Source organism: Elephantulus edwardii, unplaced genomic scaffold (assembly GCF_000299155.1).
Source record: "Elephantulus edwardii isolate Elephantulus edwardi_28Jun2011 unplaced genomic scaffold, EleEdw1.0 scaffold00114, whole genome shotgun sequence".
Taxonomy (NCBI): Eukaryota; Metazoa; Chordata; class Mammalia; order Macroscelidea; family Macroscelididae; genus Elephantulus; species Elephantulus edwardii.
In genome coordinates this window covers 3,603,316-3,619,031 of record NW_006399864.1, presented here as the reverse complement: position 1 = coordinate 3,619,031, position 15,716 = coordinate 3,603,316, and the positions used below count along the sequence as shown (strand labels likewise).

General features: G+C 36.4%; 1 protein-coding gene across 1 annotated transcript in view; it reads right to left on the bottom strand.

Moving 5' to 3' along the window:
- Window positions 1–15,716, bottom strand: part of PKHD1L1 (polycystic kidney and hepatic disease 1 (autosomal recessive)-like 1) — a 184,076-nt gene that overhangs the window by 84,712 nt on the left and 83,648 nt on the right. The window contains exons 33-41 of the mRNA XM_006892350.1: window positions 14,837–14,979; window positions 14,389–14,493; window positions 12,702–12,890; window positions 11,823–11,993; window positions 10,131–10,357; window positions 6,094–7,078; window positions 4,573–4,821; window positions 3,626–3,775; window positions 1,642–1,816 (exon numbers count right to left, since the gene is read on the bottom strand). Of these exons, the coding sequence (XP_006892412.1) occupies window positions 1,642–1,816; window positions 3,626–3,775; window positions 4,573–4,821; window positions 6,094–7,078; window positions 10,131–10,357; window positions 11,823–11,993; window positions 12,702–12,890; window positions 14,389–14,493; window positions 14,837–14,979 (2,394 nt within the window). The remainder of the gene's footprint in view (window positions 1–1,641; window positions 1,817–3,625; window positions 3,776–4,572; window positions 4,822–6,093; window positions 7,079–10,130; window positions 10,358–11,822; window positions 11,994–12,701; window positions 12,891–14,388; window positions 14,494–14,836; window positions 14,980–15,716) is intronic.

The window sequence follows — 15,716 nt, the reverse complement described above, 5'->3', positions numbered from 1 at the left end:
TTCTCTCTCTCTGTCTCTTTTCTCTCCCTCATTATTGTGTTCAGCCAGTCAGTTAACTCCTGTTGGCTCTACAGTCAAATACATCCTACCATACCCTCCTACCATTTCCATTGTGCTACCTTTGTTAAAGCCCCATGATCTTTCATCAGGCTTATTTTTGTAACTCTTAAAAGTTCTCAGTAAAATAGAACATACCACATTTTGGGTGAAAATTCAGGAAAAATACAATTACATTCAAGAGTAGAAATCCATCTTTACAGTGGTCTTGAAGGCTCTTTGACATGTGTGTTTATTTTTCCTTCCATTTTATCTTTTACTTCCCATCTTTTCTCTCAGTCAGTCTTCAAATATCACAAACTTGCTACATCTCAGTGCCTTGCGTTAGCTGATCCCTCCATCAGGAACACTTTTCCCTGATAACCTCATTGTTCCTTCTGTCCTTTCGTTTTTAAAAAAAATTTTACATTTTTTAAATTTTTATTTTATTTTATTTTATTTTAGTGTATACCATCAAATCAGATCTGACTGGTACAAGAGGAAATTGTTCCCCCTTCTCCAGCAGAGCATCTGGTGGATTTGAACCGTGCATCTCTGGGATTGCAGTGTATCTTCTTGCCACTAGGCCACCAGAGCACGCTTCCTTCTTCCTTTCATTCACTCTTTGCCTCAGCCTCCTTTTTAGTGAGACACACACTAATTCTTCTCCCCACACAACACTCTCTGCCTTGCTTCCCTGTACCTTTAGCTTTTTTGACATACCACAATCTGTCTTAAAATGTATTTTGTTTTTCAACTTCCACTCAAGTGTAAGCTTCACAAAAGCATGACTTTTTAAAATGTACTTCTTTATTGTTGCTTCCCATCATATAGAACTCCTAACACATAGTAGGTACCCATCAAATACTCGTTCTATGAAAGAATACTCAACTTAAGAAATAACACAATTTAATATTGGAGGGGAAATGGCCTGGGCTCATTTTGTGGAAAGATTTTACCTTGATTTTGAACTAATGTCTCTGTAATGAACTTCTAAGAATTATCTTTTCTATTAGAAATTTTTTTTGTAGATATATATATACCTCTTTTTAATTCTATTAAGTTTTGCTTTATAAATGTTTAGACTCTGTCACTGGCTGGATATATCTTTATGTTTTTATATTTTCTTTATTAATCTTTTAAATATCTGTTTGTATACATTCATATGCATCATGTTTCATATATGTACTTATGTTTTATACAATCAATCATAGACATTGTGCTTATCTCAAGTACAATGTGCTTTCTACAATCATTCACATACATTATCTTTTGTATAATTAATTACCATTGTTCTACACCTGTTATCACCTTGTCTTTTCGTGTCCTCATTACGCTTTTTCCATTTCCTCATCCCCTTCTGCTATCCATTCTTTTTCCATCCCTCCCTTTTATTCTGTGTTCCCCTCCTCTCTCTGCTTCTTCTTCCCCTTTTGAATATTTATATCAATCTTGTTCAATAAATGTTACTCATACATGCCACAAATGTCACTCATTAGTAGGAGAGTACATGCCATATGACTATATTTTGACAACACCTTATGTAAGTAAAAAGACCATTGGTTTGGACATGAGCATTGATACATGGACAAGTGAAGACAGTACCTGAATCCTGATCCCACGACTGTAAGTCTGGTGCCCCCTGCTGTAGTGCCTCTTCTGGGAGATATTTCAGTGATGAGTGGAGTCAGTGATATATTATACATAAATGGAGTCAGAGACTTAGAAGAATCTTTCCCATTGACCACACTCACGTCACACACTTGCTCGGGTCCCCTACCTACGATGAGAAGCAGATGAAATGCAAGGTAGCTTTACAGACTGATTCATTTCCAACATCTCAAAACTTTTCAGTAACATCTTCCTTTTGCAACAATCTTTTTTCAACAAAGTCAAGACTATATACTTAAGTAACAGATATCTAGCAATAGCCAAAAACACCATAAGTTCACATGCATTAACAAAGGGTAAAAATCGCAGACTTTCACTTGGAGGACTAATATAGATGGTTGCAGATAATTCTACAAATTATTGTAGACAATTCTAGAAACATGCCTGTTTATTTTCCCAGATGAGAGCGTCTAAAGTAGTGAATTAGAGCAGGAAGGACTGCTGAAGGCAAACATACTGACAGGAGCTGGGACTGTGGGCTGGAAGCAAGGGAACAGATAAAAAACAAAACAAATCTGACAGAAACAGATGCAAAAGCTTAATAGAGATTAAATGAATTGAGGATTACACAGAGAATCTAAAAACTTCTACAAATATTGACAGGATTGCTGCATTATAAATCAGAATGCAAAATCTGGTGGTCAAGTCAGATATTAAGCTTTATGATGAAGAGATTACATTTTATCAATATATAATTTGGTTTAAGAAATTAAGAGGGAAAAGGCCAAGGTTTTTTTTGAAAAGTTTCACAAATTATGTAAGTATTCTTAACAATGTTTGCATGTGCAATCTATCCTCATTTACAGAGATAATTCACTTTGGATAAGGCACTCTCATGGCTTAAGGTAAGGAGTTGGGTTGGGGTGCCAACCAAAGGCATGCAGTTCAAATCCACCAGCTGCTCTGTGGGAGAAAGAGGCATCATTTCCTCCTGTGTGGTTTACAGCTTCTGAAAACCCAGTGGTGGGTCGGCTATGAGTTGGCTCTGATTCAGTGGTAGGTACATAACAACTTTTCTTTGGATAGATGCTTCCTTGACAATTAAGTCAAATGTGTCAATTACTTAGAGTGCCAGGTATTTAAGTCTCACTGATGGCTTTGTGGTAAGTATGTGGTTTGAATCCAGCAGCTGCTCTGTGGGAGAAAGATGGGCAATCTCCTCCCATGTGATTGAGTAACTGCCTTTGAAAACCCCCTGGGGGTCAGTTATGGGTCAGTTCTGACTCCAGAGTACACAACAACAACAACAAAAAACCCACATCCCCCAAAACAACATATCTCTATTTAAAAAAAGGAAATTGAAACACAGGGGAGTTAAACAAATAAGTATCAAAACTGATTCTGAAACTCCTCAAATCCCAGGCCTTTTAGCCACCAAAATGGGGGGGGGGGAAGAAACACATGTAAGAAATAATAATTGAAAATCACATATCATATATCATCCTATATAATTGATATCCATTAGCTTATTACAATTTGGAAGAATAAACCAGAATAAATCAGGCTACTATGATTAGATTATCACCTTACAGATGAGGAAACTGAAGAGCAGAGAAGTTGAAAAAATTGTCTCAAAGCACACAGACGCGTTTGTAATCTCTTCAACTTACTATCAGTGCCCATACTTAATACTTGAATAGGATAAAAACATAATGCTCATTTGACATGCTCAATAAAAAGTAATGTTATGATAAACTGAAAAAGTGAAGCCTATTATGAGTAATTAATAAAAAACATATTTTAAGAATCTTAAAAGACATTTTTGTAAACTTAGGAAACAAAGTGCTGAAGAATTAATTTAAAACCTGGATAAAGTGATTGAGTCAGTTATCTCAAAGAATCTAAAAACCTGAAAAAATAAATTCCGATTTTGATTTTCATAAAATTTAATCGTTATTCACAGACTGCCCAAACTTACCATTATTAGGTGGAATTCTACATTTCAAGGTTGTATAATCAGAGCTAAGCCTATCAATTGCACATTCTGAGTCACACACTAATATAACTGAATTTTGTGGATTAAACCCAGTGCCTGTCACGGTCATGGTTTGACCACCACCAAAACTCCCTGGTGAAAACAAACAAAACAAGAAAGCAAAGTTAATTAAACAAAATCTCTGCATGTATATTTCTTTAATTTTCTTTTAAACCTAAAATATAAAATAAAATCTACTAAAATGAAAGTATCATATATATAATATGTTTTAATCATTATACTATTATAAACTGTATTATATACAATACTTAAAGACTGGGATCTCATTTGATTGTTGTAGTTTAAACTGATTTGAATAATAGCCACATTTGCATATCTAATTAAAGCTAAAATTAACATTTTATTTAAAGAACTGGCAAAGATTTTCAGACTTAGCAAAATGTAAATGTAAAAATTAAATTAAAAGGAATATTAGTTTTAGTTTTTCTTTTTTTATTGTGATTTTAATGAAAGTTTACAGAAAAGTTGGGTTTTTATTCATTCATTGTTGCACATTTTTTCCTAATTTTAATTTTTCTAAGGTTTTTCTAACTCTTAAGATAATTTTCATTAAGAGTAAATGTTTCTTTTTAGAAAAAAAAATACAGCAACAATATCTAAAGACAACTTGTAAAATTTTCCACATGTGACCTGAATATTTTAGTTTAAATGGGGCTATATTTTAAATAAATCATTACACACTAAGATAAATATCAGACTTTAAATCAATATTTTAAGTGATTAAGGAACATCCTTGAATACACATTTAGAAAATTATTTTAAATGTGTTATAACACTACAAATGTAGCAATATTGGAAGATCAGTCTTTTTTTTTAATAAATATTTAATGAGATGAAAGGTTTATGAGTTCCTGAACATTCGTGAATACCTTGGCTCGGATGAATATTTTGAACAGACAACGGGTATTCAAATACAAGTGTGGACACAGCAAAGCCTTTTGTCTTATGGTGCAACGTAACAGGGACAGAGCCACCAGCGTGGTATCCAACAATGCAATGCAGCACGCTCTCATTGACCATGGTTATGTTACACTGAACGTTATTGGTCATCACTGAAATGTCCAAGATATCAATACCAAAATTAACCCCAGTGATCTGAACTTCTGTTCCTGGTGGACCTAAAAGGAGGGGGAGAAAAAAAAGCTCAAAACTAAAAATAGTATAAACCAGTATAAATGTATCTAAATTCCTCACTATACATTTGTTTAAAAATATATTTTTTACCTCTATAAGTAAAATAAACCCAGGGTTCTAACTAATAAAAGTATTAACAAAGCTTGCGTTCTATTTACATTTGAGTGCAGTATACACTACAGCTAATTGTTCAGCAACTGTTGTTGTTGTTATGTGCCATTGAGTCGCCTGTGACTCATAGGGACCCTATGTACAACAGCCCTAAACTCCGCTCTGTCCTGTGCCAATCGCACTGTCTCTGACACTCCCATCCCAATTATCCCAGTCACTGAATCAATCCACCTCATAGAGGGCCTTCTAGAAATTACTTATCTCACATTCTTTGTGGTCTTTCTCTTGATTCTATTCTCTGAATCTGGTAACTCGGTATAAGAGTTTGGAGAAGAGAAGAAAGAAACTCTGAAGTTGAGCAGAATACTCCTGAGCTGGGACTATCTGTGTGGGGACTATATTTTTTTAGGACAAAGCTGACTATATTAAAAATATTTTTGATACTTAATTGATGTTGCAATTCATTTGTGGATGGACCATATTTATCTTAATTCCTTACACTACAGTAACCTCTCAAGAATTCATTACTTAGATTGATGAGGATTCCAATAACTGAAAGGTGATTAGAAACACCAGAGCATAATGAAAAAGGACTAAAGAGGGGACCTTGACATAGCCTTAGCTTAAAAAAGTAATTCGTTAAAAATAAATCTTATTTTACAGTATTTGCTCCATTTGAATGTTCTGATTGCTTTCTTAAAAGAAGTCTATTGTGTTGATAAGGTAATAATCAATCATATGGCATTCTATGGACATATGATAGTCTGGAAAATTTGTATTAATAAAATAAACTGAGTTTTACTGTTTCTTGTGGTGTATCAGCATTATAGGGCATAAATTAACTATCACTTTGATTCATATACATTCATGTACTTTTCCCTCATATTTAAACTTGGCTCAAGTTGATAAGCATTTTGTTTCTAAATAGAAATTGGCAGTTTGGCTAAACATTTTATCCAAAGACTGTGACAAATAATCACAAAATGGTGACTATGGCGAGCTTGACTCACACGAATGAGGTAGGTTAAATTGAATTGCCTAAAAACACATTTTCATAATTATTTATAAGCATTATTCTAATTCAATAATGTCAAATATTGTTGATAATAAGATACAAAATAATACAAAAGTGGGTCCTAGAATACCTTTACTTGGGGCAATTTCTTCAAGAAATGGAGTATCCTCCAAGGCATATGTAAATGACAGAGGTGGGTAAGGAACAGCACCAACGAAGACCTTCACATCAACCATGGCAGTGTCCCCGGCCGGGGTGAGGCAGTAGATTTCACTGGAGCCGATGGAAATAATTTTGCAAGGGTCTTTTCCAACCATAACGGTGGTTTGGCCTGGATAGAAGCCATTTCCAGTGATCACTAAAGTAGTTCCACCGCCAGTGCTTCCAGAACTTGGTGAGACAGATGCTACCGCAGGGCTGTGGACTGTAAGGTTTCCCAGAGCCAGGCCTTTAGTTCGCACCACCACACGAAGGGAGTGGAGTCCAGCAGGGAGAGGCCTCACAAGAACAGTGATGTTATTTTCATTGGCACTGATTACCCTGCACTGTTGATTTCCGATGACCACGGCTATGTCCTCCAAGATAGTCCCCAAACCTTCTCCTTCTATCAGAACCTGGGCAGACCCATTGATACTGTGTGGGCTGACCACTGTCACAATGGGCGTGAGGCTGTCTAAATAGATAAAGCTGCAGTTCCCCTGGCACTGGGCAGGCACGCCATGGATTCGAAGCTCTACATCCACAAGCTGTTCAGAGGCAGGTGGTGTATCACATTCAATGGCCGTGTAGTTCACAGATAGAACTTCACATGATAGATGGCCTACCAGGATATTTACACTGGAGGGAGAAACTGCAAATCCAGAACCTATTATGGTCATCCTTGTCATGCCCGTGGTTGCTCCCGCACCAGGCAGCACCATGTCAACGTTTGGTAGAAGCACAAACCGTCTATCAAATTCTTTAGGCAGTATGTTGATTGCGGTGCCCAGGTTGTAGACAGACAGTGTGACAACTTCCCTAATGCCAACATCCATGGAGTTCTGAGGGTCAATATGACACATAATGGCATTTTCATTACTTTCTTCTACAACACAGGGGTAGCCACCGATAGTAACCTAAAAGTGAAATGAATATGAAATAAGCCAATTTAATGGAGTTTGCTAATGTGAACCTAAATCTGGTACTAGTAATAACTAACATTAAAAAATAATATTAACAATCATGTCTAAATCATTATTCATAAAAGGAATTTATGGGGATGATTAAAATACATTTTGGATTAACTGTAAAATAAAATTATTATTATTACTATTACATAAGAATGTTTATAGAGCCAAAAAGGAGAAGCAGTCTGAATGTCCAATACCTGATAAACAGATAAACTAAATGGAGTATAATCATAAAAGGATTATTCTTTGACAATAAAAAGAAATTAATTATGATATCTACTACCTCAGGAGCCCTCTTGGTGCAGTGGATTAACAGTTGGTTCCTAACAAAAAGGTGAGTAGTTCAAACCCATCTGCTTCTCAGGAGGAAATGAAGCCATTTGCTTCTGTAAAGATTGACAGCGTTGAACACCCTATAGGCCACTTTCCTCTATTGTTTCCCATAAGATCCCCATGAGTCAGAATTGACTTGACAACAGTGATTTTAGCTTTCTTCATATAAAACGTGAATATACCTTTAGCATAAAATAGTTGGCTAAGTGAAAAAGCTAGTCACAGAGGCCTACCTATGTTTCCATTTATAGGAAATATCCTTATTTGGCAAATCTATAGAAAAAGAGCTTCTTCAGCGGTTCTTTCCACAGATGTAATCTATCTGATTCCTATGTATACCATCAGGTGAAATCCAAGTATATAACCTGTGTTTATATCTCTTAAAAAACGTATTTGCTATGAATAAGTTATTGATTGTGCAAAATTCCATAATTCTCTCTCCAGCTCCATTTCTGTCACCAAGTCCATGTTTTCCAACTATTGAATCTTCTTCTCTGTTCCCAACTTTTGCATTCCAGTCACCCATTATTATCAACGCATCTTGATTGCATGTTCGATCGATCTCCGATTGTAAAAGTTGGTAAAAATCTTCTATATCCTCTTCCTTGGCTCTGGTTGTTGGTGCATATATCTGAATGATAGTGGTATTCACTGGACTTCCTTGTATGCGTATGGATATTATCCTGTCACTCACAATATTGTACTTTAAGATGGATCTAGCAATGACTTTTTTTGTGGGTTTTCTTTTATTTTATTGGGAAAAACATATTGGGGGTACAGGGAGGTGAGGGTTGGGGGCTGAAGGGTGAGGATGGGCAGGGATGCAGTTGCAGAGCTGCACAATTTGGTTGGTGGGGAGAGCAGGTGAAGGAAATGAAAAGAATCCAGTGGGGACTTTTTTAGCTATGAAAGCAACTCCATTTTTTCCTCACCTTTTCATCTCCAGAGTAATATATCATATGATCATCCGACTCAAAATGCCCCATGCCAGTCCATCTCATCTCACCAACACCTATTATGTCAATATTTATGCGTTCCATTTCTTCCTTAACAATATCTAATTTTCCTACATTCATGGTTCTCACATTCCATGTCCCAGTCACTAGTGTCTGCTTACAACTCTTCCTCTTCCTTTGTATTTCCATACTTGAAAGCTCAAACTCAGTTTCCCTTTCTGTTAACCACATGTGTTCTGTTGTACATAGGGTTTTCAGAGGCCTGCTATCTCAGAAGTTCAAAATTGGGAAGGGCGTACGCCAGGGATGCATCCTATCTCCATACCTTTTCAATCTGTATGCAGAACAGATTATCCGGGAGGCTGGGCTCTATGAGGAGAAATGTGGGGTCAAGATTGGTGGACAATCTATCAACAATCTGCGTTATGCAGATGACACAACCATGCTTGCTGAAACTGAAGAGGACCTGAAGCACCTGCTGCAGAGGGTCAAGGACTGCAGCCTCCAATATGGATTGAGGCTCAATGTCAAGAAGTTAAAGATTCTCACCACTGGGCCAATTGGCAGCATCAGGATGGATGATGAAGAAATTGAGATTGTTCACAGCTTTAGTTTGCTTGGCTCCACAGTCAACACTCTTGGCACCAGCAGCCAGGAAATTAAAAGGTGCATTGCCATGGGAAAGTCTGCTGTTAGGGACCTCTCCAAAGTACTGAAGAGCAATGGTGTCTCTCTGGAGACTAAGGTGCGTCTGATATAGGCCATGGTCTTTGCAATCACTTGTTATGCATCAGAGAGTTGGACAATGACCAAGGAGGATAGAAGGAGAATTGATGCCTTTGAGTTGTGGTGCTGGAGAAGAGTATTGAGAGTACCATGGACTGCTAGGAAAACAAAAAGATTCATCCTGGGAAGGGTTAAACCAGATGGCTCCTTGGAGGCAAGGATTCGGAGGCTCCATCTAACATACTTTGGACATGTTGTAAGGAGGGACAAGTCCTTGGAGAGAGACATCATGCTTGGGAGGGTGGAGGGACAGTGCAGGAGAGGAAATCCCTCTATGAGGTGGATTGATTCAGTGACTGGGATAATCGGGATGGGTGTGTCAGAGACAGTGTGATTGGCACAGGACAGAGTGGAGTCTAGGGCTGTTGCACATAGGGTCTCTATGAGTCGCAAGCAACTCGACGGCACATAACAACAACAACATAGAAAAAGATGAGCAATTGCCCAGAGACGTGGAAATGGGGACTGTGAGGGTGATAACTAAAGGGTATGAGTTTGTTTTAAGGGAAAAGGAAATGATCTAAAATTGATTGTGGTGATGGATATATAACTTTGTGATTACACTAAAAGTCACTAAATTGGATGGTTTAAATGAGTAATTGTGTGGCATGTGAATGATTTATCAATAACCCATTACTGTAGAGTTAATTTCATCTCATAGGGACCCTATGAGATGAACTGCCCCATTGAATTAGAAGGTTGTACATCTTTCTGGAAGCAAGACTGCTACCTCATTCTCTACGTGCAGAGTGCCTGGTAGGGCAAACCACCAGTCTTTTTGGTGAGCACCCAAAAGCATTAACCACGGCACCACCAAGCTCCCTTATATAAAAATAAAGCTATCAAAAAACTAAATGATGAAGTTTTGTCCAAACACCTTGCTACAAATTTTGAGCAGTGAAAAGGAGACTGAATAATCTTACCTTATTAGCACATGTGAGATTACTGAAGCCATGTCCAGTAATTGTTATCAGGTCATTTACTGTTCCAATGGTTGGACTAATGCTGTGTATAGTAGGTGAAAAACAATCAGCAAACTCGAAGAGCAATTCCTTTGAATTGTTAAGCCCTGAAGTGCTCAGGCCACACAGGGGTTCTGTTGCCAGGCAGCCGTCCTCAAAGCTAGTGAAGTGTAGGTCCTCAGGTCTTCCTGTAGACAAAAGAATTGCCTGTAAGTCATGGATCATATTCTAAAGCAAGTGCTGTTTTCTTTCTTTTTTTTAAAAATTTCCATTCATTTATTGTTGCACTTTTCTCCCTGCCCATCCCGTCCCCAGTTCGCTTTTCTCTTTTAAAGCTAAAAAGAAAAAAAAAATTCTTTCATTGTTATACAATCCCCCACCCTCCAATCCACTCCACTATGCAGTTTTCATTCTGGACTCTTGTCATGAAAATAATACTTAATCATGTATCCCTTTTAAACAGTTATCTCCCTCATTTGATTCAACACAGTATACATTATTTATCTCCTCTTCTCTTTGTTCCCCCCAACCCTAATGTCAGTCTTGCTTTACAAAAGTGGCACTATGCAGTATTTGTCCTTTTGTGACTGAGATAGTTCACATGGCATAACGTCCTATAGGGTCACCCATTTTGTATAAAAATTAATGAGTTCCTTGCTTTTCATTGCAGCATAGTATTCCATTGCGTGAATATATCACAGCTTCTCTGTCCATTGTTTGTTGATGGGCATTTGCATTGTTGCCAACTTGGTGCTATTGTGAACAAAGCCACAATAAGCATGGGTGTGCATATATCTGCTTGGGTGACAGTTCTGTTTTCTTTGGGGTATATTTCAAGTAGGAATTATTGGGTAAAACGATATTTCTATTTCCAACTTTTTGAGAAAGTGACATATTGCCTTCCATAGTGGTTGCACCAGTTTACACTTCTACCAACAGTAAATAAGGGTTCCAGTTTCTCCACAATCTTGCCAGCATTTGTTGTTTGCTGTTATGTTAAATTTTGCTATTCTTATTGGGGTGAGATGATATCTCATAGTTGTTTTACAAGTGCTGTTTTCAAACTTCATTATTCTTTATTTTTTTGATGATGGTGGTTTAAATGTTTTCTTTCTTTCTAGTAACGAAGGAGCATGAGACACCAGGAAGGTCCCAAAGTTTTAGATAACGTTTGTCAGTGAAGGGAGAAGAGTAAAGAAAGCTAACATTAATGTTTTGACTTGTCTAAGGCCAAAATTCCATGGTGGTTGTATGGAATAAAACACAGTAAGATCACCTTGCTTTTTAATGTTTAGGAGGAAAGAACAGAATATAAGTTTTTCTTTTACATTATATCTCATTTAAAACACAAAAGGATTCTGGGAGACTGGAGGAATGTTAGCATGACCCTTATTTTATGGAACAAAATTAATTCTCAGAGCAGAACATAATGAATATAAATGATTGCATTAAACACAATGAGAATCAAAGATTATGTGAAGTACAATGTACATAAATGAAGCACAATGTATACTAGTCTCATATGCAAACCAATATAAAACAAAATTAACTAATAAAAAACTATTTTTGTAGCCTATCTTGTTCCCACTACTCTGAAAGGTTTCATCAACTGAGTATCTTTAGTATCACACCTTCCATCTTGCACCGTCTTACCCTGAGCATATGTGGCCTCAGTGCCATCCACGAACAGGTGCACGGGCATTTGCCTGGTTTCAGCTGGTCGAACGTTAATGACTCCTTGGAGGAAAATGGAGTGGGCATCATCAACATACCCACTGCTGTAGTAATGAAATCCAGGTGATGTAAACTGGTAAGAAAAGGAACCTGTCACAAAATAAGATTGTACATAATAAATAGAAGCAATTAATGAGGCTTTCCTTGAAAAGGCTGCAAACAATTCAAAGGGATCATTTAAATGCACAGATGATAGGCTTCTTATAGTTTTCTTGAGGGTGAGATTTAAGCTGGAAGTAGAAAGGGGATGACTCATATGCTATATAAAAAGCTATTGAGTATGATATAATTGCATCCCAGGAAGACAAGATCTTGAAATTAACTATGTAGAAAGCCAGGTCAAGTCTGGCATAATTTACCAGGATTTAAAGAAAACCTCATTGTAAAATGAAAAAGAAACAAATAATGCAAACTTTTTTTATTTATGAGCGAGAAGTCCAGTGTTACATGTAAATAGCAAAATCAGCCATCTGCCCCCTTCAATGTTCTAGCAGAAATACTGAAGTTGAAGCGGATTCCAACTAGCAAAAGTTAATGTTTTAGTATCAGAGTGATAAGGTTAAAAGACATATTCCAGCTTCCATAGTACTTTCACTTATTTTTTCCAATTAATTATCAAATATACATTTCTACTACCATAACTCTAGTATGTGTAAAATATTTTGCCTGTACTCATTTACAGTATTTTATCAACATCATAGAATTTGTACTAACCCAGTATGTATATGCATAAAGTTAAGTCTGTCTGTATTTTTTTTTTACAGGAAGATGTGAAAACTCAACAAAGTAGAAACCTACCAGATGCAGATTTTTGCCTTCCACTTGTAAATCCTTTGCCATCATAAATTATACTTCCAGGAGTTGAGACTGAGAAAACTCTGTAACCTATTCCCCTCAGAAAGGGATCTGCTTGCCAATACCATGTCACTGTGTCACCCACGGATACATTTAAGACTGCCGGGAACCAGGCAAAACCTAATCCATATTCTGAAAGCAAGAATGATTAATAATTAACTTGAAAATCAATTGCTAACTGACCATGTACAACTTTTTGAGTAATTCAAACAATTAGCAAAAAATGAGCAGAAATAAGAAGACAATGAAAAGCTAAGGAAAAAATAATGCAGTTATTCCCAAACTGATGATCAAATGATAATTGTAAAAAAATCTGAAAGTCAATAAACAACTTGGTAAGCAATAATCCATGAAAACACTACAATTAATTATGTGAATGTTAAAAATTTTATCAGGCAGGGAAATATTTAAAAATCTTTCATTTCCATTTGAATATTCATTCAGAAGTTCATGACTAATTAATAACTACACTAATTCAGCAATTCCTGAATTTGAAAACTGGAAAGTTTATCTAGCTTTCAAGACTCAAGTCACTGATTATATATGATTTTCTATGTTATACAGGTAGCTTTCTCAGAATACAGATTGAATAGTCATGGAGAAAGGATACAATCCTGATGAGCACCTTTCCTGATTTTAAACTATGCAGCATTCAAACTCTATCCTGAGTAAATCATTCGAGAAGCTGGACTATAAAGAAAAATGTGACATCAGGATTGGAGGAAGTGTCATTAATAATTAGCATTACAGATGGCACAACCTTGCTTGCAGAAAGTAAAGATGAACTTAAGGTAGAACAACAAGATACAGCCTTCAACATCAAGAAAATAAAAGCTTCACCACTGAACAAATAGGCAAGATCATAATGGGTGGAGAAAATAATGAAGTCAACAATTTAATTTTACTTGGATCCACAGTCAACACCCATGGTAAGTAACATCAGTCAAGAAATCAAAAGGTGTGGTGCACTGGGAAGATGTGCTGTTAAGGATGTTTCCTAAGAGCCAGAATGTCCATTTAAAGACCAAGGTGTGCCTCATCCAAGCCTTGGTTTTTCAACTCCTTCCAATGCATCTGAAAACTGGCCAATAAATAAGGATGACAGAAAATGAATTATGGTGTTGGAGAAGAGTAGGGAATATCTTATTAACTGGCAAATGATCAAGCCAGTGTCTCTTGAAGGAAGTGCAATCAGGGTTCTCCTCAGAGACAAGGAAGGTGTAACTCCATCTCATATGGCTTGGGTATGTTGTCAAGATGACCTGGTCCTTGGAAAAAGACACGATGCTGGGAAAAGTGGAGGGCCAGAGAAAAAGAGGAATCTCAACAAGATGGACTGGCACAGTGTCTAAGAATGGGCTTGAGCATATCAGAGGTCATGAGGATGGCTTGGATGGGGCAAAGTTCAGATCTGTTCTTCATGGTGTTGTGATTAGTCCTAGTTAATGACCATGACCTCACCTAATAGTCAAAGGCACACAACAACAATAACAACAATGTATAAAGATACCACTACCAAAGTATATAGAGAGTAATAACAACACATATTCTTTAAATGCTTTGCTTTGAAATTTAAAAATAATTTTAAAAATTATCTCTGCAATTAAAAATTTTTGGAATTCAATGATACCTGAATCTTGTCCATTGTTAGTAACTCGGAAAACATTCCCTGTTGAATGAAGGACACATTTTATGACTTTGTCTGTAGATGATATCACATTGCAAGGAAAAGAACCTAGAAAAATAAAGTCATACATATTTTTTCAGATATCTTTGTAAGTTATTGAGTTGTTAAACTGTGTACCATGTTACTATGTATTAATTATTTTTAGGATATTCCCCTTTCCTCTTTTTATCCACATGTGCATATTAAACATACAATATTTGTTTCTTGGAATCAAATGGTATTCTAGTTCTTTCTTAAGCAAATATAGTTATTCTTTGAGACATCAAAAGAAAATACAACTTCTAAGATTGAGAGTACTTGTGTAATTCTTTACAATACAATGATAGTACATCTTTTGAGGCAAAAGAGGAAAAAAATTAGCATAACATTTCTATAAGAATGCAAATCTTACCTAAAAGCACAGTGTTCTCACTTGGTATAGGGCTAAATCCAAAACCCATTAAAGTGATTTCAGTTCCACCATATAAGGACCCTCTCTGTGGAAATATGTTGGTCACTTCCAAATTATATTGTATAGAAGTATGTATCTTGTCTCTGCAAAAGAAAAATGAGTAGTGTCTCTTTGAACTTTCTAGAGATTTTTATTGCTAAAATCTTCACAAAAACAAAACCAAACCCTCACTGTCAGAACCGACTCAAAGCTGACGCTCCAGTGGGTTTTCAGAGACTGTAAATTCTACAGACACAGACTTGTCTATCTGTCTTCCCCACAGGGAGCTGTGGGCAGATCCAAATGGAACCTTTTGACTCACCCCTAGACAAGAATCTTGCTAGAAATTAACTTTTCAAACTAGACAATTTGATAATTATCATGGTCCCAAATAGGCTGGATGGCTTATAATTGCTTCTCTTTAACTATGAAAATTCAATTTCCGAAATGCCACAGTAAAAGAATTTGAAATGGAGTAACTTAAAATGTTATGAGGAAAAAATGATTATGAGAACTGAAGATGCATTAATTTATTTAAAACATTCTATATTTTAACTAGAGTAGAAATTAAAGACAGGTCTATCTATCATCTATCTATCTATCTATCTATCTATCTATCTACCCATCTATCTATGTATTTATCCATCCATATATTCAGCTAATTAACCTTTCTATCTAATGTTGCTATGTACTATAGAATAATTGATTCATGAGTGACCCTCCCACTGGTTTTCAGAGGCTTTTTTTTTCCAGAGGCGATTGCTCATATATTTCCTGCAGAGCAACTGGTGGATTTGAACCTGGAACAATGGAATTCTATGCATTTCATATGAATAAACAG